At 34.6% G+C, this 25,692-nt stretch overlaps 1 protein-coding gene across 35 annotated transcripts in view; it reads left to right on the forward strand.

The window, feature by feature from the left end:
• The window catches only part of CCDC91 (coiled-coil domain containing 91), a 389,726-nt gene that overhangs the window by 69,977 nt on the left and 294,057 nt on the right, over window positions 1–25,692 (forward strand). For 14 of the 35 annotated variants that reach the window (XM_045061598.1, XM_045061595.1, XM_045061594.1 and 11 more), the window contains 3 exons: window positions 11,008–11,050; window positions 12,479–12,638; window positions 13,199–13,277. In XM_045061598.1, the coding sequence (XP_044917533.1) occupies window positions 11,025–11,050; window positions 12,479–12,638; window positions 13,199–13,277 (265 nt within the window). In that variant the 5' untranslated portion in view covers window positions 11,008–11,024. Of the gene's footprint in view, window positions 1–4,411; window positions 4,439–5,174; window positions 5,277–11,005; window positions 11,051–12,478; window positions 12,639–13,198; window positions 13,291–25,692 lie in introns of those variants that run through there. The other 21 variants (XM_045061601.1, XM_006933592.5, XM_019834749.3 and 18 more) reach the window with 9 other exon arrangements.

The following is a 25,692-nucleotide window of genomic DNA, read 5'->3' on the forward strand; positions in this document are numbered from 1 at the left end:
GTGAGTTCAAGCCCCGCGTCAGGCTCTGGGCTGATGGCTCAGAGCCTGGAGCCTGTTTCCGATTCTGTGTCTCCCTCTCTCTCTGCCCCTTCCCCGTTCATGCTCTGTCTCTCTCTGTCCCAAAAATAAATAAACGTTGAAAAAAAAATTTATCTTTTTTTTAATGTTTATTTTTGAGAGAGAGAGAGAGAGAGAGAGAGAGAGAGAGAGAGAGCGCCCATGCACGAGTGGGGTAGGAGTAGAGCAAGACTAGGACAGAGGATCCAAAGCAGGCTCTGTGATGATAGCAGAGAGCCCAATGTGGGGCACGAACTCGCTAACCGTGAGATCATAACCAGAGCTGAAGTTGGAGGCTTAACCGACTGAGCCACCCAGGTGCCCCATTCAGGAAGTTCTTTATGAAAAAGAAAGGAATTTGATTTTAGTCATAGAATAATATATTTAGAGGATCTTACAATGCAATATCTTAGAAGTCGTGTAATAATTTTTTTCATTTTACATATGAGGTCACTGAGGTCGAGAGAGGTGTGGTGATTTGGCCAGAGTCACATGGTTCAAATATAAATTCTTATATGACTGCAGGGTATGGATGTATTAGTGATGAGGATGGTAGCAGAAACTAGGTTGGTTATAAAGGGTCATTCATTTCGGCTTGACTAGTTTCTAGATTTTTTTTATCTCTGCAGCAAGGGTTTCTTCTATGGTTTGTCTGCAGCAAGGTCTTCTATGCTGTTTTCAAGCCCAGCTAGTATTCTTATGACTGTTGTTGTAAATTCTTGTTCAGATATATTGCTTCTATCTATTTTGAGCAAATCCCTGGCTGTGGTTTCTCTTTGATCTTTCTTTTGGGAAGAATTCTTCCATCTTGTCATTTTGTCTAGGATTCTGTCTTTTGCGTGTTATGAAAGCTTGTTATGTTTCTTGCTCCTGAGAGTAATGTTATATTAAGAAGGGGTCATACACTGTCCAGGGCTTGGCACAAAGGTTCATTAATTTCTTGCTAAGAATTTTGACTTCGTAAAGTAACAAGGCGCCACTGAAAGGTTTTAACTAGGTGAGTATTTAAAAAGATCACTTGGGTAGCAGAGTGGAGAATGAGTAGAAAGGAGAAAATTGGAAACAGAACTGTTTTGAAGGCTGATGGTATAAGCCAGATGAAATATAATGGGGCTCTAACTAAAGATTTGGATACTGAGTGGAGGAGATGGATTCTAGAGGTGTTTAGGACGTAGGATTTGGTTATTGATTGGATGTATGAGGTGAGAGAGAAAAGGAGGCAAAGGTGACTGCAGGATTTTGTCTTGGCCAGCTGTTTTGTAGATGGTAATACCAATCACTGGGTGAAGGTATTTTGGAGGAACAGTAAATTGACTTTGATGGGAGAGATCTTGAGTTCAGTTTTGGTTGTATTGAATTTGAGGTGCCTGTCAAATTGGAAAAGTGACTATTCAATTGTCTGTTGTTTATGTGGGTCTGGAGCTCAAGAGGTGGATCTTAACTAGAGATTTCTTAGCTTATATTTTAAGTGAGTCCAGGGAGTGTTTCTGAAGTGAGATAAAAAGAAGGGGTAGGTTGGAGTATTTAGGAACACCATCATCTAACTGGAAGGCAGAAGAACCTACAAGGGAGATTGAGAAGAAGCAGCCAGAGAAATAGGAAGAAAGAGGGAAAAGAAGTATGGTTGTCTTGTAAACCACGGGGTGAGAGTGTTTTGAGAAGGAAAGACTGGTCAAATGTTGTTAGTGTTCAAATAAGACAAGGAATTGAAAGTGTCTTTTTGCATTTAGTGAAAAGGAGGTAATTGGTTGCAGGCATGGGCTGTAAGAATACAGCACTTATGAAGTTGAGCTGTGAAAAGGAGAGGTCTGTGGTTGGAAAAGAATGTGTAGTTGAGGATGGTTTTGCTTTTGTTTTTGTTTTGTTTCATTTTTAAAGATGTAGGAACTGGAGCATGTTTCAGTGTTTTGAGAAGAGCCAAATAAGAGGAGGAAGTTCAGTATTTAAGAGAAAGAACGATTGAGAGAGCCAAGTCTCTGAAAACACAGATGGAGGAATTAGCTTTAAGAACACAGAGGGATTCCTCCTTCAGTGTGAGCAGAAGAAAGTGGGATAGCTTGGTACAGATGCTGGTAACTAGTTTTGGTAGAAAGAAGTTAAGGAACTTCTCTAAAAATGCCTTCTGTTTTAGCAGGAGGATTGGTCATGTGTTTTGAATACAGAAAGGAATGAAAAGGTTGGAAGTTTCAGGAGTATTGAGAATCTTTGACATAGTTTCTGGAGAATTAGAAGAAGTGGCTTAAAGAGAGAAAAAAATGGGTATGGATAGGCAGCACTGTGAATCCAGTGAATTACAGTGAATTGTCTGAAGTTCTCGGCAGAAGCTAGGTAATTGGGTATTGGTGGTGGTTCTTGGGGAGAGCCATTATCAGTTGCCTTGTACCACTCCAGATTTGAGTCAGTTGAGAAGTAGAACCAAGTCATAGGAATCAGAAAAGTGCTTTTATTATTAAAGGTTTAATGTAAATGTGGTTTGGACTGAGGTGGAAATGAGGTCTCTCACAAGTTCTCTTCTGAATTCCTATTACTCATCTAGTCACAAGCTAAAAAACATGTCTTTATGCTAAGGAAATGAAGTTTTTCTCTGATGAGCTTCACTCATGGGAGCTGCACTGGAGGAATAATATGTTAACGGGCACACAGTTCCCAGTGAGAAACTCGAAGAGCTTGTACTGTGTATGCACAGTACTGTGTGTGGGAATTCTATACATTAATCTCACCCAGTAGGACACCTATGGATGTCCTCCTGTCACTTATTTTGATTATTTTTCTCTTGGAGAGAAGTAAAGATGAGAAAGAGACTGTAGTATTTCTTAAATCTTGTTTCCTTCTATCTAGAGGACTGTGTCCTCTTTTAAAATGTGAGAAGAGGTGATATCTACCCACTAATATTCATTGAGGGCGGAGATTTTGCCAGATAGGGGTATAATTCATACAGTGAGAATTTTGAGTTGACAGTAAAATAGCCATACAAAAGTATTTATTATTTGGTTGGAAATATATGACTGAACCCAGTGAGGTGGTTAATTTTGGAAAATTTGAGTGGAGCATTAAGATCATGAGAGTGAATGCACTCTTTCAAGGAGAAGATAATGAGACAGGATCATAGATCCATCAGCTGAGGGAAAGATTGCTCTGAAGGAGTTAGAGGAGGTAGAAGAGTTAACCAAAAAGGTTGGAAAATAGAAGAATTAGCCAAAGAGTTGGAAAATAGGTAAGCATTTGGAGAGTCTAAGTGTTTTGCAATTTTTGTTTCTTGTTACCTGCTGGGATATGTAACTTTTCTTGAATGAAGGCTGGCAAAGACAAAAATTTAAGTACAGATGAAAATTACATAAAGGAAAATATTTAGTTACTAGAACTATTAATTGTTTTGGGGATATTTTCCTATCTGATCATTTATGAATAGAATGTTTTTCAGGTAGTGAATATCTCAGTTTTTTTAACTTGTGACGATATTTTGCCATTGGCAGTGGTATTTATAGTATAGCAATTATTTTGTAATTCTGCTTCATCCGGGAAGTGTCAAAGTTATTATTAATCCTAATAATAATTGGACACTTAAGAGAGAGGAGTGTAGCAGCATAATTTCTTTTAAGATGTAGGCCTTCAAACTCATGCCTTAATATGCATAGAGCTGTTTTAGTGCTAGCAACTTGATCCTCTACCACTCAAGTTCCAACATGTTTTTCTTGGAGAAGTAAAAGGGGAAGGGAAGTCATGTGGGAACTATTAGCAACTCATTTGTTTTCATTTAGTGGTTTATTCCAAAAGCACTGATTCAAAAATATTTTTTGAGACCCTACTATGTGCTAGGAACTGCTCAGTTGAAGGTACCAGAGAGTTAAAAGTAGATAAAATTGTCCCGACACTACCTCAGAAGAGCTTACAGAAAATTAGGTAAATAAATAATATCCTTGAACAGATAAGCCTGAAATTCTGATCTTAGATGGTTAGACTCTAAGGCAGTTCAGTCTTAGTGGCTATTAATTTTTAACCTTAACTAAGAGGTGTGTATGTATGTGTGTGTGTGTGTGTGTGTGTGTGTGTGTGTGTGTTTCCTTTGTTCTGCTTTCTTCTTAACAATTTATGTTTGCCCAGGATAGTAAAAAAAAAAAAAATCACTTGTCTATTGCTTATAGGAAACATGGCATGAAAAAGGATCAAATGGAAAAATACTGTGACTGTGAGGATGTTGGTTACCCAGTAGTTTTTCAGATGGGCTAGAGATTGAAGTGCTAAGTGGACAGTGTCAACTAGTAGGACACTTTGGGATGATTGAATCATTTGGATGATCTCCGGAGATTGTACTTTTTGAGTCACTCACCTAAGGTTTTTGTTTTTTTTCTCTTAGACTTTTTTTCCAGCTCTGGTGTTTGAGGTACGCTTTTCCATTTTGTATAAACACTTACAATAAATGTTAATGAATAAATGTTATAAAGGAGACTAACATGAAAAATTTTAATTTTTTCACTGGTTAAATACTAATTTAAAGCATTTATGCCTTTGTTTATAGTTTTGTTAAAAGTAACTTTCCCTGAATTTTATTTTTCCAAATGTTTTGATAGAAATAATAGATGGTTGGTCATTGTGCCATGATGTCTTCTAATACTGTTGTTAAAGAAATCAGTTATATGTGCCCACAGTTTAAAGTTGTAAAATACTTGTTATGAAACATAACCATCTCCTATGCCTGCTCTTCTCTTCTAGCCTCTCCTTTTCTTGTTTTCTAGAAGCAAGATGTTTAGTACATATGGTTGATAATTTTAGTGTTTACCAGTATATCCCTAAACATGTTTATTATTGCTACTTCTTCATTTTTCAGTTTCATACCCAGCAACTTTCCAATATGGAAGATGAAGCTTTAGCTGTCTTTCATCACCCTCTCTACACTTCATACCACATGCTTCTTCTTTCTCTTAGCTTTCCGATATGGTTTTAGTATAATTTTGGTGCCGTTAGTTATTCATTGTTTATTATTGCCATGTAAATAGTATTCATGGCTAAAAAATATAGTACTGTTATAATGTTTACTTTTCCTGTCCAACGTATTATTTTTTCTTTTTTTAATTTGGTTAATGTTTTAATCACTAATTCAACTCTTAATTCTCCCACAGTTGTTTAAAATTACTCTCATGATATGGTAAAACACATGAGAGAGTCTATTAATTGGATTTGCTTGAGTCCTCCCAGGAGCTTTCTGATCTGCTTTAATTTAGGTGGGTTGCTCTCTGTTCTTGTGTTATAGATAGCTTGGGAACTCTACCACTATTCTGGGAGAATTTCCTTTGGTTTTCACTTTGGTTATATCACCTATTTTCTTTTCTAACCCCATTTCTTCCTTGTGTCTTATTCCCTTGGTTTACTCTATAGAATGGGAAATAAAAATTTTGACACTTTGAAGTATGAATATGACTTTAGTCTTCCCACACATTAGTTATTTGTTGGTTTGCCTGATTTTAGAATTCTATCTGCTAATCATTTTCCCTCATAATTTTAAAAGCATTGTTCCCTTGCCTTTCACCTTCCAGCAATGTTGTTGTGAAGACTCTAATGTGATTGTATTCTTTATTCTTCGTACGAAACCTATTTTATCTCTCTGGGAGCCTGTAGGATCTTTTCCTTGTCTCTACTGTGCCTTAGTGTGGGTTTGTTCTTCTATTTTCTTGGATACTTGAGGAACTATTAAATCTGGATATCGTATCCTTTAGTTTTAGAAAATTCTCTTTTTTTTTTTCTTTCTTTCTTTCTTTCTTTCTTTCTTTCTTTCTTTCTTTCTTTCTTTCTTTCTTTCTTTCTTTCTTTCTTTCTTTCTTTCTTTCTTTCTTTCTTGAGAGATAGAGAGAGAGCATGAACAGGGGAGAAGGGCAGAGGGAGAGACAGAATCTTAAGCAGGCTCCATGCTCAGCACAGAGCCTGATGTGGGACTCGATCCCATGACCCTGGGATTATGACCTGAGCTGAAATTAAGAGTTAGACACTAACGGGCTGAGCCACCCAGGTGTCTCTAGAAAATTTTCTTGAATTATTTTGTTGATGATTTCTTTCCTTTTGTTTTCTCTACTTTGTCTTTCTAGAATTCCTGATAATTAGATATTGCATATTCTGGACTGGATCTTTTAATTTTCTTATGTTTTTACTCTGACTTTACATTTCTTTTTCTTTTATACTCTTTTATTTATTTTTTTATTTTTATTTTTTTTATTTTTTTAAATGTTTTTATTTATTTTTGAGACAGAGAGAGACAGAGCATGAGCAGGGGAGGGGCAGAGAGAGAGGGAGACACAGAATCTGAAACGGACTCCAGGCTCTGAGCTGTCAGCACAGAGCCCGACACGGGGCTCGAACTCACAGACCGTGAGATCGTGACCTGAGCCGAAGTCGGACGCTTAACCGACTGAGCCACCCAGGCGCCCCTATACTCCTCTTTTAATAGGAATTTCCTCAGCTTTAGTTTCTGCCCTGCAATTTTCATTTCTGTAATCATTTTTATTTTCAAGACCTTAGTCTGGGTGCACATCCCTCTCTCATTTCTTCCCCCTCTTCCCCCAAATGAAGGCTTCCTGTTCTTATTCCATGGATGCACTATCTTCTGTTGTTAATTCTCTGAAAGTACTAGTTATGGTTTTATTTTTTGAAAATTTTCTTGTGTAGTCTCTGTTTCTTTCTCTTTGGTTTGGTCTCTTATTTTTTATATTAGATACTTTCTTCGTATCTTTTATTGTCCTTGGCCATCTGCTCATATGTAAGAGTGAAACACTACTAATAAGGTAACAAACACTTATATAATGCTTAGAATGTATCAGAGACTGTTGTAAGTGCTTCATCTATTTTATTTATTTAATCCTTATAATGACTTTAAGAGCTAGTTACCATTATTATTATTATTAGTAGTAGTACTAGTAGTATCTCTGACAGATGAGGAAACTGAGGTACACAGTGTTTAAATAACTTGCCCAGTGTAACACATTTAAGTAGCAGAACTAGAATTTGAATTGAGGCAACCTGACTTGATAATCTTTTCTTTTAGCCTTTATACTATTCATTATTTTACTGAAATCAGGAGCAAATTGGAAATTTTCTGCATATGGATAGGATTTGTCAAAGTAGTGATAGCTGAGTGAACTTTTTTTTTCTTTGGTGGTGCCTCTGATGACGTCCTTTTCATGAGTTGATTAGATTCACCAGAGAAGAATCTTCTACTCTGATGACTAGAGATTGAAACCTAGCTGCTGGCAGTTTGGTTGCCAAGTGATGAAAGAGGACTGGGAGAATGGGTCTCAGTACTGAATACAACTTTGACTTAGTCCAGCTGTCTCGGTGTCCTCTAATCCAGAGACCCTTGGCTTTACCGTGTCCAGGGAATAAACCCAGTCTTCTGCTGTGATGAAGAACTATAAGTTTTCCTGTTGTGCAGATTGTAGAAGGGGATCTTGGGATGTATCTGCCACTTTTATTTTGAGTCTTACCTTTACACAACTTTCATTGACATGCATTCCTAAGCCTTTTGTGGATTCTTTGATGTAAATGTGATTGATCCTTATTTTCCGCACTAGTAGTTTTAGATTCATCTTTCTTGTATTTGCTTTCAGAATTTTTTGCAGTATTCTCATTTCACATTCTCTTTGACCCTGTGTTTATGCAGAAGCAAACAATCAAAACAAATCTTTGCTATCTTTTAGGAAAAGACTAATAAAATGCATGTTCTTAATGTGCCATTTAAAATTCTTTGTTAGGTCTGTTGAAATAGATTTCTCAAATATCTCCCCCCTGAAGCATTTATGATGCTCCTACTAGATATATCACATCTGTAAATCTTTCCTTCCACCTTAGACACTTTTTCTTCTTTCTTAATGCTCTTTTATAGCTCATGTTATTAAAATTTGCATTTTTTTTCACTCTTCTCCCCACCCCACTCTTCCTAGACTGTAACACCTTGAGGATCTTGACTGCTCAGTTCTACAGAGTCGCGTAATAAAAATTTGTTATATTAAGTGTTGTATATATGTTTTCCTTGTAAAATATCAGCAATATATTAAATACTGAGAATAATAAAGGAGGGAATTTATATACTAGCACAACAGAAGAGATCAAATTCAGATATAAAGAAGTCTGAGAATTGTTAAACTAGATACTGTGAAATCTTTCAATGTAGATACCTAATCATAACAAAGTATGCATCTTATCTCCTGCCATGACACCAAAAGATGAACTAATGATCTGCCAATTTTTTGGTCAGGCTCATGACTCTATAACTTATGTGACAGGTATATTTGGTGATGCTGTATTATAGTTGTAATTTAATGGGATATAATGTTAAATGCTAGAAATATTTTAAAAAAGGATAAATGCATTTTAGATAAAATACTGTTTTAAATGTGATGGAGTAGCTAAATCTGTAAAGAAGACCACACTTGTAATATTTCTTTTTAAAAACTAATTTTTGTGTTTTGTATTTAGTAAAATTGATTTTCACAAATCAGTGCTGTTAATATTACTTCCTCCTGCTCTTTGTAAGGCTTAGAAAGAAACAGCAACTATTGCAGGATTTGAAAGTAAATTATTTGGAGAAATGTTAATGCTTTAAAATAATATTTCTCTAATTACTGTATTTTAAGAAACTCAAGGCACATTTATTCTTTTTTTTAAGTTTATCTATTTTGAGAGAGAGAAAGAGAACCAGAGAGGGGCAGAGAGAGAGGAAGAGAGAGAGTCCTAAGTAGGTTCTGCACTGTCAGCACGGTACCCAAAGCAGGGCTCCATGTCTATCTCACAAGTCATGAGATTAGGACCTGAGCCAAAGTTAAGAATATTGGATGCTTAACGGACTGAGCCACCCAGATGCCCCAAAACACATGTATCTTTTAAAATGTGTTAATATTTCATTTCTTTGAAAATAAAGTAGAAGACTACCATCTGCATTTTAATATGTAGAGGTTGTTGGGGTATGGAAAACATCAATGGTCGTTAATACATTCTTTTGTAGAGTTAAATCAGTACTTAAAAAACTGATGGTGTTTGGTTCATTACCACATGCAAACAAGCTGAAATGATTGTTAAATATGGCTATTTGTTTTTGTTTGCAAGTTTTCTGGTATCTTACAAATAATTTATTGGGATGTAATTTACAAAACACATAAAAGCATTACTCTAGAAATTCTATTTTTTTGAAACCATATTATTTGGATATAATGTGGTAGATGCTAAAAATATTTTTTAATTGTCTACTGAGATTCGTGGGATACATGTGGAAAACACAAACTTAGTGTTTATAGTTAGACTTGGTTAATTCTCAGTATCCATATCACTCTTATTTCATAATTTCTTCATAAAAAATTTAATCACATACAGATTTCTATTTGCTTGAGACACAGAATTAATGTGAATTCCATTTTAAACTAACCACCATCAAAAGTTTCTGAAAGTCTGGTTTGTATTTTTTAAGTGTTGTATGTGGATGACTTGGTTAGCTCTGATTTTTTTGAGAAATACATCTTTAAAAAATTTTCATCAAACTACTAAATTGTAGGTAATGGTGACAACAGTGGTATCTCATTTTGATTAATTTAATGTCTTTCCTTTTTATAATGTACTTCTGTCTACATATATTCCTTTTAGTGTCATTACCTACTGTGTTTCTGTGAATATAAGTTTTCTTTGTCTATTAAAACAATCCTTGAGATTGTGTTTTACTGTGTATTTTTCTCTGACTAGTTTTTGAATTTATTTTTGAAGGCATTAATATTAATTTCATTGACAAGGCAAGACATGACTATAGATGACTACTGCTTCATCACTTAAAGCAAAGTGCCTTAGAAAATCCCTTTAGAATTATCGCTTAACATGGTTTAATTTGTTTTGCTGTTTTTTTAAGAAGTTGGAGAAGGTTGTTTTCCTATAATCAGGTTCATCTTGTATTAGTGAGTCAAGGAAACTATAATTAATAATTTGGATAGTTCACTTTTGAAAGATAAGAAAGGAAACCAGTTATTGACTAGAGTAGTACTTGGACCACTGAATCACAATTTATTATAAACTTATTTTTCATCTAAATGTATACCATCTATTGCTTGTTTTACTTTTCAGGGCTTTTTGGTTTTTTAGTGGTTTGTTAGATAAAAGCTTTTTCTTTTTATTCTTCTTAAAGCCCAGGTACTCATGTTTTTTTCCTTCTGTTTTTATGACACACATTTAGGACAAAATAAAGCATGTATTCTCTTAACTGCTTGTCTGTCTTAACATAGTTTAAGTGTAAAGAAGAGAGGAATTCAGGATATTCACTTGTGTTTTTCTCTTCGCTGGTCTCTCGTGAATACATGACTTGATTTATCTTGATCAGCCTAGTAACTTGCTCCACATTTTTCCAAAAGTGCAAAGTAGTTTCAGCTAAAAATACACATATCAAAATGCTCCAGAAGTTGTGGCCACAGCTCAAAAATGCTGATCAATTTTGAAAATCTAAATCAACCTCGGCCATGAAACCGAGGGAAGAACCTTTGTGGTAGGGGACAGATTTCCAAAAATTCACCACAGTCCTGTTCTTAGTTGGAGTTTGTGCTGATGTTGCCAGACAACTGAGGAATAGATGCAAAAAGCAGGAAGCATTATTGAATTGAGCCCTAGCGCCAATTTGGGAAAAGCAAATTAAAATGTAAAAGAATATTTTTCCACTCCTGGCGTCTCAACACAAATGGCAAAATACATGGTTGCTGAAAAAGTCACAGCAATTGCTAATTTTGCCTGAATGGCTAATTTTGCCAAAAACCCCCCAGTCTTTTTGCATTAAAAAATGCATACCCATATAGTTTTTAAAAAGTAGTTTCTTAAAACCCAAATGAAATAGTTTTAGTTTGCAAGTCAAAATGTATATATACATTTAAGTAAGAAAAATATTTTGACGTAAATAACTGTGTGTGTGGGCTTGTTTCAGTGTCTTCTGATATTTTTCAGGTGTACTTGAAGAATGGATGATGATGATTTTGGTGGTTTTGAGGTATGTGCAATTACCTTATTTTGCTTATGTAATTGCTTTAACTTTGTGGGATTATAATGGAGTATACTATTTTGAAAATGTATTATCTGTCATTGGTACTCAGGATCATTTCTGGATCATCTTTAATGTAAAACTGGAATAAAAAAATGAAATCAAGGAGAATTAAAATATATCCCTTTTGAAAGATAAAAATGATTTATTATTATTGAACATCTGGCCATGCCCATCAGAATGGTTTGAATTGAAGCAATTAAGTGCTACTAGTGGAAGCATTAAAGAAGTTGTAAAAACTGTCAGCTGATGATTTTGCTGGGATACATGTCTATTAGGAAATACTTGTGAGATGAGGGATGAGTATTGCAGATCTGTCACATATTTTCATGTTTACACCTGTAATGAGTTGATTTAGTATATTAAATACGTAGCCTTTTGGTGGCTTATAGAGCTAATTAGCATGTTTGTGTTGTTAGATTATTCTCTCAGGTTTGAGTTGGATGCTTTGTAAGTGGAAATTGTTAGCTGAAGAAGCACTGTCTTTTCCGTAATCCTTTTCAGTGTGTGTTCATTTTATTGAAATATTTTGTAACCCAGTTATTTTTATGGAGCCAGTATAGTCTTGCAGGAAAATCTCTGGATTAGGAGTCAGGATGCCTGAGCTCAAGTCTTGGAACTACTAAGTGAGCTCTGTGATTTTTTTTTTCCTTTTTTTAGTAAGATTTTCACCTACTTTGGAATTTGGTGAAAAGGAGATTGTTTTTTAAAAATAGGGAGTTTAATTAAAGACATTAATAGAAACAAGATATTAAGTATATACTCAGTATTCTGAAAACCATGAAAGAATGGTGTGAGTTTTTTTAGATTAGGGTCCTTTTCTCGTCCGTTGATCTTTTTATCTGTCAAAATGGAGGTATTTGGAATATGAGCATACCTGTTTTATTTCATCTAAAACTGGTGTTTGTTTAGCACATTTGTATGTTTTTTTCCATTTTCTTTAATATTTTGGGTGATTTAATCTTTTACTGAAATGTAACATTTAAAATTTTGTTAAAATTCCTTTCATTTTGAGGATAATATATGTTTCAGATATCATCTTAGTTTATTGTTTAGGAGTTGTCAGTTATTTGAAGGTTAAAACTTAGTTTGGTCTCCTTTGTTTAAACCATGCTTGATTTATTATATCAGAGAAAAATAAAGTGGGTAGTTTACCTCAGAGTAAAATTATATTTCATTGTTACAGTCAGTGGATCTGTTCTTTTCAGTATTAAATATTTACAATGTTAACCAATTATTCTAATTTAATTGGTTATTAGGTTTCTTTCTTTTTGCATCCAATTGTAGAAATATGGAAGGTCTCTGTCCTTGGTCTTATAAACCATGTTCATTTTTCATAGTTTATAGGTAATAATTACTATATTTTGTGTCACTTAGCTTCCATGGCAGATTGTCTCAATTGACTGCTTCTTGGCTGACAACTCAATGCGGAATCCAAATTGAAATTCTGGCTCCTTTTCTCAGTAATAATTTTGCTGTGACCTGGACACTTAAGGGAGAGAAAACTCTTCACTCTTACCCACAAACTCAGCATGCAGTAATTGACTGTCCTTTACTTTTAAAACTGTTTAGTAGGAAGGCTTGTTAATTTAAAACACCAGCTTTAGGAATTCTCTATTAGAGTTGATTGCCAGTAAATCCACCTGGTAGATTATTCAAGAATATAGACGAATCCTATTTCTTTAGATTGATCTTGATTAGCTTTTGTGCTAATTAATGAAAAAGATTTGGTGTTGATACTTTTAAAGTAAAATATATTTATTCTTACATACATGAGCAAATTTGTGGTGAGTTAGTTTAGAGTTCTTAGGTATAAAGCTCACAAGTGAAAATGTGATGAAGGATATGCAAAATAAAAATTTCATTGGCACGAGATATATTTTAATAAGGAAGGAAGGTTTTTACTTAAAAATAATGCAGCCTGAGTACTGGGGGTGGTGAGTAGTGGCTGTGGTGGTAGCAATGAAGACTGAAAAGCAGTTGAGTAATTTGGAGGGTATATCACAGAGAATATGCTTGTAGAATTTGGAAGGCTTGATTGCAATTAGCATTTCTACTTTTTAGATATTCTAAAATAAATTTGCCTTTTTTTCCTAGGCTGCAGAGATTTTTGATGGTGGAAATGGCGAAACCCAAACTACGTCTCCTGCTATTCCTTGGGCTGCTTTTCCTACAGGTACTACTATGCAGTAAGAGAGGTTTTCTTTTTTCTTTTTTTTTTTTTAATTTAACATTTTTGCCTTTTCTTTGAAAGCCTCTTTACTTTGCACTTGGCCTTCTTTGATCTGAAAAATGGAATGACCCAGATTTAATTTAGGTTTTTCTCTTAACAGATTATAAATTGCATAACAAATTCTGCAGTGTGGCTTGAGGCATGAGTCCAAAAATGATATCATGAACATTAAATGAAATTAAAGTATAATTTACATTTCCTAACTCATCTTAGTTTTAGAAAAATGAGGTACCAAATAATATTTTTAGACTGCCTGGTTAATTAATTAAAAAGACTCCTTATTCTTATATTCTAAAAATATTCTAAAATAATTTTACATCTTCACCAGTATTTAAATTTAGAAGTGTTTTTTTTTTTTTAGGAAGGCCATTCATAAGTATTAAAAATAAAAATTTAGCCATCCAAGATATCAAATGCAAAAATAAATTCTAGTGTTTAGAGATATTTTATGGAAGACCTAATGTTCAGTATTAATATAATTCATGTATAAATAATATTTTGAATTTTCTAGACTTTTTGCTCTGCCAAATCATTGTAAAATTGGAGGTAGAAGATAAAAGGATCCTTCTTTAACAGCTCTGTTTAGTCTTAGATTATTAGAGTTATTCATCCTAAAATATTTTTCTAGTGCTTATTATGCATTAAGTACTAGGGGAATGTGTCCTTTACTTCAAGAGAAGATAGGCACATACGTACTTGTAATATGAAGCAGATTTGTGATTTGGGAAGAATGATGATTTCGTCATCCATTCATTTAGCAAATGTTTATTTTAGGCCTCATATGAGTCAAGTACTGTCCTAGAAGGTCAGTATATATTATCGATCTGGGCTTTGAAGGATATTTATGATTTCAATAGGCAGAGAGGGGAGAATGGGGAAAGATTTTGAAGAGAGAAGAATAAATGAAACAAAGGTGTAAACATGGGAAAGTATGACCTAGTTAGGATGCTCATTCTTGTTTGAGGGGTTTATGTTTGTTGTTTCCTTTGCCTGGAATTTCTCAACCTTGTTCCCCATTGCCACACTCTCCTGCTCCCTTTCTATACTAACTCCTCTGTTTTTTATGTGTTGTCTTTTGCTTTAATATCTCTTTTTCTGGGAGGCCTTCCCAGAGAACCTTCCCACACCTATCTACACCTATTTTTTGACTTGCATTTTAGGTTGTAAGTTTTGTGACGTTAGGTGCTATGTCTGTTTGTCCTGTTGTCATGTCTTACATGTCGAACACAGTGCCAAGCTTATAGCTGGCCCTAAATAAATATTCATAGAATAATTAAAGAAAAACACGAATGAATAGCTGAATGAATGATGACTAGGGTGACAGTGGAAATCAGTAGGAAGAATTAGAATAATGATATTTATATAACAGTTTAGGATTTTCAGTGTGTTGTCACTTTTTTGCTTATTGTAAGGTAGATAGGCCAGCTTCAGTATACCTCTTGTACAAAATGATGGTTTATAAAATTTTGGAGTTTGATACAGATATATATGTTTAGGAATGAAATCTAGTCTTTCAGATTATATTTCCATTCTTTTTCAATAACTCTTTTGTGGACAAAAAACCCCATCATCAGGGCTGTCTGGGTGACTGGATGTGAGGGAGAAGGAGGAGTCAAAATTGATATTTGAGATTTTAAGCCTTGGTTCTGAAGGAATGGTATTTCCTTGAACAGAAATAGAGACTTTTATTAAAAAGTTAATTTGGGACGGTTTGAAGCCTAATGAATTTGTCCTAGACGTGTATTTAAGGTACCTAGAGTTCAGGAGAAAGGTTAGGGCTGGAGTTCTTGGTTTGGGAGTTTCTTCATGGATATGATAGTTGAAGTTGTAGGTGATAACTGGAGGAAACAGTATGTAAAGAGAATAGGGTTAAGTAGAGAAATTTAGATGTCCTTAGTTGGGGAACAGGAGGAAGAAAAGGACAGAAGGTCGAGAGAGAAGGAGAGTATGGGCTAGGCATCAGGAGTAGAACATTTCAAAGAAGGGATGGTCACTGGTATCAAAGGCTATATGTAGCGAGGTCAATGAGATTGGAGACTGAGAAAAACCTCACAGTCAGAGGCGGCTTTTAAAGAAATGGTTTCAGTAGATTAGAAGTTGAAGACAAATTGTACTTCTTTACTTTGTGTGAAAGCAAGAACAGAATCCATTTTGCTATAATTATTGTGGCAGTGTAATAAAGAATTATATATTGTGGGCAGATTATCTAATTCCTGTTCTCCAAGAGTGAATGTTATATGTCCCATCTATGTATCTATATATCTGTAGGTCAAGTCCTCAAAGCCTAATTAGAATTAAAGAACAATTCCTTTAGTGTGCACATGCATACACACACGCACTTGCGTGCACACACACACACACACACACAGTTTCTCCCTTACTCCCTTAAAAAGTCAGATCTGAAGTCTTTCTGAATTTCCTTGGTGACTTGCAGAAGTGGAGGTAAAGAAACCTGGCCACAAGCTAAAGTTAAGACATGGCAGATGTTTGCTCAGCCAAAATAATCTTTCTCTTTTGTTGAAGATGGTTTCTCTTCCTCTGCTTGCTAGTATTGTATTGTTTGCCTCTGATTCAGGTATCCGAAGTTGTTTAGACAAGAGTGATCTGAACATCCTAATTAGTATAACAATTTAATCATTTCCACACCAAAGTCCAGAGAAATAGGAAGCTTTAAGAGATCTAAAGTAGATTCTTTTCAGTTTTAGAAAAGACTAATATTCTCCTTTTGTCTGGTTTTCTACCTACATCCTAGCAGTCTGTAATCTATATGAAAGATCTTTTTAAAAGAGATGAATATTAACCAAGTTTTACCACATCTTAAAATCCAAGAAGATTACTCAGAAACATTTGGTTTAAGTTTTTAAAGTACTTGGGGGAGAATAGAAATTTTCCTTTTCGAGATTAGGATAAAAGATTTTAAGCAAAGAATGTAGTAGGCTTAGTGTGACTAATGATTATCTTGCTTTAGGGCTGGCAGTTAGTTGGAGGATGATTTCATAATAGCAACTGGGATAATTAATTTATCATGTAAACAGTGTCTGTTTATAGCTTACAATACTGTTAATGAATCGAGGTACCTCAAAACATGCATCTCACTGTACTATTAGGATCATTTACACAGTGGGACTTTTTAAAATGCTAGTTTCTGTGCAGAGCTGATGATGATATTAAAAAGTTGCCATTGAGAATAAAGGAAATTCACATGTTAATTTTGTATACAAACTCTTTCCTGTAAGCCTGTATCTCATGGCATTTAACCATGTATAGCATTTAACCTGTAAAACGTGTCTCCACACTTCCATCATCATGGGAGTTGGAGAATGTAAGTAAGAGACAAGTGAATATGAGGTTATCAATCTCCTTTTCTTTCTGCCTTTACTGTCAGTACAAGGGTGATAATTATTACTTTATTTTAGTGAAAGATACTCAATGAAAACAGTTGCCTTTATCAAGCATTTTCCTCTCTATTTCATGGCCTTTCCTTCTAGCTTTATCTTCCATGGTTATTCTTTTTGAAGCCTGTAGCCAAACTTTGATCTGCATTTTGTTTCTGGATGATGTCTATTATCACTTTGCCATTGCTCTGATTTTCATACCTTCCCTCATCTCCTATCTGCTTACTTGAGTCTCACTTTTCTTTCAAAATAAGGCATAGAGCTTTTACTGAATCTATATTTCATAACTCTTCTTTCTTCTGAGCTATTATATCAGTTTTTTTCTGCACCACTTGCTTGGGACTTAGGTCATGCCAGTTGGTATTTTTTTTTTTTAATTGTGGTAAAATGACACAAAATTTACCATGTAACTGTTTTTAAGTGTATAGTTTAGTATCATTAAGTATGTTCACATTGGTGTGCAGCCAATCTCTAGAACATTTTCATCTTGTAAAACTGAAACTCTAAAGCCCTTAAACAAAACCACCCATTTGCCCCTCCCCCAAACCCCTGGCAGCTACCATTCTACTTTCTGTCAACTCTAGGTAACTCATGTAAATAGAATCATAGTGTATTTGTCTTTTTGTGACTGGCTTATTTTACTTAGCATAATGTTCACAGGGTTCATCCATGTTGTAGCATGTGTTAGAATTTCCTTCCTTTTTAAGCCTGACTAATAGTCCACTATGTGTACAGACCACATTTTGTTTATCTATTAATACATTGATGGACACTTGGGTTGCTTTCTTTGACTGTAAATAATGCTGCTATGAATATGGGTGTACTAATTTATATGAAAAAATGTATTATCATTATGACTGCTACCTTTACATGTCTACTTTAGACTAAACTTTGGTAGGTAGAGACTATTTAAACCTTTATGAATTCTAAATACTTAGTATAGTATTTTACCTTGATTGTAAATAATGCTCAGTAATTATTTCTTGATGATTAGTAGAACACATTTGCTTTCAAAAGTAACTCTTTTCAAAAAAGTTTTTATTTTAATTCCAGTTAATTAACATATGGTATTGTATTAGTTTCAGGTATACAATATAGCATACAACAAGTAACTCTTTTTAAGTGTTTTTACTTCTTTGGAGGTAATTAAATAGTCTTTCAACCACAGGGTAGAGGAAGCAAACCTAAACTTGCCTTAAAAAATACAGTAATCTTGGAAATCTTAGATAATTACTCAAATATGGCAAAGAAGGTATACTCTACGGTTCAGTGAACTTTCATGGTCATTACTAATACAGACAAGTGACCTGGAAGTAATGATTAACAAGAGTAGTCACAGATTTGCAGAAAAAGAGAATCGCTATTTTGCTGTTTTTTTTGTTTTTGTTTTTTTTCCCCTGATTTCTTGTCTGGTCTTACTGTGTGTTAGCAGGTAACAGTCGAGAACAATAGAAGTTAGACTAAATTTTAGTTAACAAATATTAGGGTCTAGACGTAATAATAGTATCCAGTTTTCTTTTTTTCTTATTTATGTTTCTAAACATTTTTCCAAAGGAAAATCATTCCAGATTCTGCATAGTATATAAGATCAGAAAGTTTTTGAGTTATAAACTCAGAGAACTGTATTTTGTAGAATAAGAGTTTTTCTAAGGCAAGGAAATCTTGTTTTTTGAAATCATCTTCAAGTATCTTTTACAAATTTGTATAAGACTGGTAGTGCTCTACTTTTTTTAGAAATTTGTTTTCCTAATGTTTATTTATTTTTGAGAGGGAGAGAGAGAGGGGGAGAGAGAGACAGCCCAGTGAGGGAGGGGCAGAGAGAGAGGGAGACGCAGAATCTGAAGCAGGCTCCAGGCTCTACACTGTCAGCACAGAGCCCTACGCAGGGCTCAAACTCACGAACTATGAGATCACGACCTGAGCTGAAGTCAGACATTTAACCGACTGAGCCACCCAGGTGCTCCGGTAGTGCTCTACAGAATATGGACATACATATATAGATGGATATTCTAATTTCTTCTCTTTTCCTCATTTTTACCTTTCAATGCAATTTGTCCTCTCTACCCATACCTTTCTGAAGGAAGGACTTTCTTTTTATTTGACCTTACGAGTTCTAAGAACATTAGACTGTAGTCTTAGTTTGGGTTCAGTATGTTTTCTGATTGCTTTCCAATTGCAGCAGATCCAAAGTTTCAGAATCCATGGGATTTATTTAAATTAATTCTTTAGTTTTTTTGTTTGTTCATTCGTTCACTAATTCACTCATTTATCAAATGTTTGAAAGTCGGCTGTGTATCAGACACTGAGTGCTGTGTGCTGTAGACCTCATTCCATTTTCAGTGATCCCATATGGAAATTGTCAGCTCAAATCACTGATATCTCATGAAATGCGTTGTTAATATTGATAAGTGCTTTTATCAATAACTTTAGCTTCAAATATTTGATACAGGTTTCATGAAAAGAATATTCGGTCAGAAAGTATTGTCATGTTGCCATTGTGTACAATGTGGGTGGTGCTGTTTTAGAGGCAAATGACTGTTCACTTTTTACTTTTTACTTTTAACTTTAGAAATATAAATTGTCTAGAAGGCGAGGTGGGAGGCGAAACCTTGAATACTGTCCTTTCCAATATGTTTCTAAGTTCCTTGTAGCACTACACAGAACCACATTAGAATGCATTGACCATCAAAGGGAAAAACAAGCGGTCTAGATAGATACTTTAATCCAAATTAGCTCCTTCAAAACAGCTTATATAGAGGGCAAACTAAACTGTCTGTCACAAGCCGACCCTTTAGAAGGAGTAATGGGAATTGGACCAGCAGATGTTGAACCAAATAACTTAGATGTGGTTCACTTTGCATCTGGAGCTATTTGCATACAAAGCCAACAGGAAAGTTCAAACATTTTTCTCAAGACATTGGCAGAGAGAAACCTGGAAGACAGATGCCTTTTTGATTTCATGGTTCAGTTTTTCCATTCTCCATTCTCCTGGCCAGGAAAACCTAGGACAACAAATCGGTCATTTTATTAATATCCCATTACTCTTCTTGCTAACCCTGTTTTTCCAGTAGAATCTGTGTTACACATCTACAAGAGCTCAGAACCTGAGTCCACACATTTTTGTTTGAGAAAACATTGTTGTGATTTTTTTCTTCAGAATAATCTGTGGTTTGTACATAGTCATAGTAAACATTAACTGAATTCATTGGTCTGATCTATATTTTAGGTTAAATTTGAAAGTGACTTATATTCAAATACCTGTATTATGGTATTTGGTGATGTTTAAAAATTTCCCATCCGTTCAACTTTGTATCCAATTAGACATTTTTTTGCCAGGATGTAAGCTGGATTTCCATGGTAGTTTAATAATTTTGTAGTATCTTTATACAGATTACTTGAATGGATGATTACCAGATACCTTCCTTTTGCTACTTTCTTTAAGTTTTTCTTACTTCCCAGATTATTAACTCATTTTTTTCTTATTCTGGAGCCAGTGTTTATAAATGATAACTAAGATGATAGTTTCTATGAAGCTATGAGTTATTGCTATACATGTAAGATTAGTTTTCATGCAGGCTTTCAGTAATTTCTGGAAGTTCCTATCTTTATTAATACATATAGTATGGACTATATCAGTGATATTTGTTATGACCTTGAAGATTGGGTTTATAGTGTGGTTTAGAGTCAAATAACTCTGACTGTGAAGTGAGGAGTACCGGCTTTGCCTTCAACTAACTGTGTAACTTCTCTGAAACTCAATTATTTAATCTATAAATCAAAGAACTAGATGGTACCTAAGTATTCTTCCAGATTTTGAGTTCCAAGTTTATTTTTTCATTTTTTTCTGTAATATGAGAAGCTTCCACTAGGTGAATCATGGTGCCTGGTTTTAACTTCATGGTCCTAGTGACACAGCGCTAATCTAATAAATTACATTTACTCTATAAATAGTTATAAACATGGAACAAAAATATGAATATGAAATACTATCATATATAAGAGAAACTTGTTTTTTTCTATGTATTTTAATTATTGTCAGCTACTATTTAAACTGAACCTTACAATATTTTATAGAACAATCTTTATGTGTTCTAATTCTGAACTTGCTTTTTAAAGACAGTGGTTTGATTTTTAGGATATTACAGAGTACATTAAAATTCTTAAAAATAGAGTTTTATAGGGATTTTCTTGTATTAATGAGAAATGAAGTTTGGCAGCAAATCTTGTTTCTTTAAGATGAAGATAGTACTCTGACTCTTTATCATCATAATCCTGAATTAGCCAAAAAAATTTTTTTCATTAAAAATTTTTTTTTTTAATGTTTTTATGTTATTTTTGAGACAGAGAGAGACAGAGCATGAGCAGGGGAGGGGCAGAGAGAGAGCGAGACACAGAATCTAAAGCAGGCTTCGGGCTCTGAGCTGTCAGCACAGAGCCTGGTGCAGGGCACGAACTCATGGGGCGTGAGCTCATGACCCGAGCTGAAGTCAGACGCTTAACCGACTGAGCCACCAAGGCGCCCCAGCCAAAAAAAAATCTTTAAGCCCTTTTTGGCTCAATGGCTCAGTAAGAGTAGGAATCATTGCTTAGTGCTTTTATGCCAGTTTATAAATTTCTGTTTAGCTGTCTTTCTGACTTATGTTTCTTTGGTCTCAGAAAATACACTTTTTATTGTTTTTGACAGTCAGGCATATACACACATATGTAGTAGTATAAAAGCATGAAAGAAATGGGATATGAAATTAAAATTCTACAGTGAAAGTTTCTTTTCTATCCTGGTCCTATAGTCCCACTCCCTTGATATAACTTGTTTTACATTTTCTTTTGTAGCCCTCCAGATATTGTACAGGGGAGCAAAAACATGAATGCCACTTCCTTTTCTTTTTACAAAGATGACATTATACTGTTTATCCACACTAACACCTCTTGCTTGTTTCTCAATAGTAACTTGGAGATCTTTTTGCAGGAGTACTTACAGATCTTCCTATTTCATTTTAAGAGTTGCACAGCGCTCTTTTGCATGGGTGTGCCGGCATTCATGTAACTAGTTATTTTCCTCTCAGTTTCCTGATGTTCTTGCAATGAATATTTTTTTCCCCTTGACTTTTCCTATTGTTTTGTTTTTGTCGTTCTCTTCTCATTTAACATTTTAGTGAGACTTGTTTTATAGAAGTATCCATTTATTGAGGTGTTTGGAAGCTTGCAAGTTGTGTTCCCATATTCAGGATTGTTTCTGGAGAGAGATCTCGATACAAATTCAGAAAAAGGGATGCAGTGAATATTCTTGTATGTATTCTGTCTTAAAATGGGTGATAGTTTATATTGTTTCTGTGATTTAATGGGAAGGTTATTTAAAATTAGCACATAGTTCACTACTAATATAAGCAATTAGCATACTTGTTTTTTAACTCTAAATAATGTCAAATTTTATATTTATATGGTCACACATGAATACACATTTGCCATGTTGAAGGTGATGTTAATTTTATGAGTCCTTTGAAAATGAAATCTTGAGATGGTCATGGAAAAATTAATGGTAGCATGGTAGGTTGAAATGCTCTTTAGATGTCACATTCTATTTTTATGTGTAAAATGTTAGAACTTGTTTATAATATCTCCAAACTAGAAACAACCCAAATGTCAATCAAAAGTAGAGGCTTAATATTTGGGGGTATATTTGTATAACAGAACACTATACACCTGGAAAATTAACGAGCTCCAGTTACATATAACAACATGGAAGAATCTCACAATCATATATACTGCCCTTAGAGTATCTTTAAGGGATCAGTCAGAGGTCTCAACTGACAAACTTTTCTATAATTTCTGATCCTAGTTCTGGGATCTTTGAAGTCTAGATGATCAGCTTCCTTTTGGAACAAGAATTTTGGAATTCTTGTTCTTCCTGAGAATGGGGGCTACGTGTTTTGGTTAGGAAGCCAAGTTGAGAACTCGTTCAGAGTGAGCCCCATGTCTGAATCTTCGAAGGGCAGTAATCATCATCCTGTTCACTCTAGGCTGGCATGGGATAGGGAGCAGGGAGTAGACCTTAGATATGGGTGCTGTGGATGAATAGTACAGTGTGAGACTAGAGTAAATTTCAGTTTGGCCTAAAGTCTCTGGTATGGAGATGAGAGGCCAAGGCCAGATCTAAAGCTAACAGAACTGCTTGTGTCAGTCTCTCCTTCTCCCCTGCTTTCCCTTTACCCCTGAGATTCTTGTTTTAGACTCCTAGGCCTAACTGTAGCTAGAAACAATAAGTTCTTCTATTTTGGGAAATCTCAAGTGACCAGATGGCTGGGGCCTGCAGGAACATGAGACTGACAGGACAGTAGAACCAGCATAACCAAAGGCTCTGACCTGCACTGTGCACACTTAGTTTGAGGTCTCTGGACACCAGTGGTGTCTCTAATGAACATTGTTGTTGCTCCTGAGGATTTCAAAGCAGCTTGCATTGATTTGCTCAGCCAGGTTGAGTTTTCTGGCACTTCCTTCTTTGTTTTGAAGGTTGGGTATTTGATGGTCTCAAACAGTGTGTCTGTCCTACTCTCGATGCTATTTTCTGCAGACACTGCTTTCCTAGTGTTTCCTCTTTGGGGAGTGCCATGATTTCATGAGATTTTTGAGTCTTCTGAACCTTTTCTCCTCCTGTTTCCTCTTGGTGGTTCTTTATTCCATGACCCATCCATCAGCAAATTCTGTAGGTTACTTTTCTTTTTTTAACCATTCCCTTAACATTGTGTGAGCATGCATCAATTAAAACATAAGGACATTTTTGCCGACAGAATTGTTCATTTGTCTAGTAAATAAACATTTTTGAACTTATCAACCCATTATGTTCCTAAAGGAACAATATTAAAGTATTTTAAATTCTTGGTCTTATAATCTAAATACAAGTACTTTGCTTTGGTGGAAATATGTTTGATAAAATTTGTGAATTTTATTTCTCCTGAATTTTTAAAGATGGACAGGCCTCTCCTTGTTTATGATCCTGTTTGAAGTTAAGGTGTGAGACTATTTACTTCTACCATATTTTCATTCATTTTTTTTCCTATTCAATAAGTATTTATTGTGTACCAAATACATGGGAAACAATGGAAAACAAACAAAATAGAAAATGCTGTGACTATTCAATTAACATTTGTTAGGTGGAGTACAGATGAGTTGTAGTTCAACAGCAGACCACCAGAAAATTGAAATAGAGAAGTTTTTCAAATATTAACATTCAAGGCTATAAGTTCCCCTATGATTATTTCTTTAGGTACATTTTGCCAATTTTGTTGTTTAAAAAGTCCTTCAATGATAAATGTTTTCAAATATTCAGAAAGAACTGATGTTTGTTATTTTAATTAATTAATTTTTATTTTAGAGAGAAAGAGTGTGCGCTGGGGGGAGAGGGGCAGAGGGAGAGAGAGAATTTTAAGCAGGCTCTACACTCAGCATGGAGCCCGACATGAAGCTCAATCCTATGACCCTGGGATCAGACTTGAGCGGAAATCTAGTCGAACGCTCAGCCGACTGCACCACCCAGGCACTCCTGATCCTTTAGGTATTTTAAAAGTATTAATTTCCAAGCATGGGGAGTTTTCTGATTATTTTTATTGTTGTTATTTCTTAACTTGATTGCCTTATGGCTAGAGAAAGTAGTTTAATAAAAATTATTTATAATTTATGAGACTTTCTCTGGAACACAGTGCTGTCTGAGGATGAGCAGCATTGACATCCCCTGGGAGCTTATTAAAAACACAGGCTCAGGCTCTGCTCTTCACCTGCCATTCCAGAATCTGCATTTTAGTAAGATCCCCAGGTGATGCTTAATGTACATGAATACTTGGGAAGCCTTGCAGCACTAGACCTGTCTAGATACTAGATTTGACAGTTGAAGAATGCACATATTTTATATAAAAATTAAATTATACAAGTATTATAATCTCTTATGATGGTGGATTTTATAAACTTTTTGAAGTTGCGTAACTTTGTGCTTTGTCTCAAGATTATGTTACTAGGTGCATTCATATTTTCAGTATCTTTCTGGTGTATTGAGCTTTTATCATTATGTAGCAATCTTTTTATATATCTCTGGGTTTCTTTTTTGTCCCTCAAATCTACTTTGTTTGATTATAAACATAACAGCTTTATTTTGATTAAAATTCGACTGGTATTTCTTTTTCTATTCTTCTGGTTTTCAACATTGCATTCTTGTGTTTTTTTATATATGTTATTCATAAAGAGCTTAAAGCTAGATTTTGTTTACCCAGTCTGACAGTCCTAGTTTTTGAATTGGAATATTTGTCCACGTATATTTTAATGTAATTACTGATGTACATATGTAGTTCTTTTTTCTACCGTTATAGTTTTGGCTTTCTATGTGTAAGGCCATTTTATGTTTCTTCATTTTCTTTTTTAGCTTTTTTGAATTGATTTTCCTATTCCCTTTTTCTCCTGCTCAATCAGTTTGGAAATTATGTACTCTGCTTTGCTTCTTTTGGTGGTTTCCCTAGAAATTTTAACAAGCATTCTTAACTTTCTAAAGCCTGAAGCAAATTAGTGTCTTTATCCTCCTCTTGAAAAACATAAGGACTGTGGAATCTGAACTTCAATAATTTTCTCTTTGGTAATTATGCTATTGTTGGCAAGTATTTTTTACATATCTATTCCCCAGAATCTGCATATATATCAATATATAATATATATTTAACTCTACAAGGCATTGTTACTATTATTATTGTTTATTCAAAGTATATTAGATATAGCTGCATATTTACCATTTTTTTCTTTATTTCTCCTTGCAACTTAGACTCTGCATCACAAGTCACTTTCCTTCTGCTTAAAGTTCATCTTTGAACTTGAGAATTTTCCACAGGGGGGACACTGGCGAACTCTCAGTATATACTTGCTTGGAAATGCTTGTGCTTGTTCTTATTGGTTAGTTTCACCTAGATAGTTCTAGATTGACAGTCATT

This window comes from Felis catus, chromosome B4 (genome assembly GCF_018350175.1).
Source record: "Felis catus isolate Fca126 chromosome B4, F.catus_Fca126_mat1.0, whole genome shotgun sequence".
NCBI lineage: Eukaryota > Metazoa > Chordata > Mammalia > Carnivora > Felidae > Felis > Felis catus.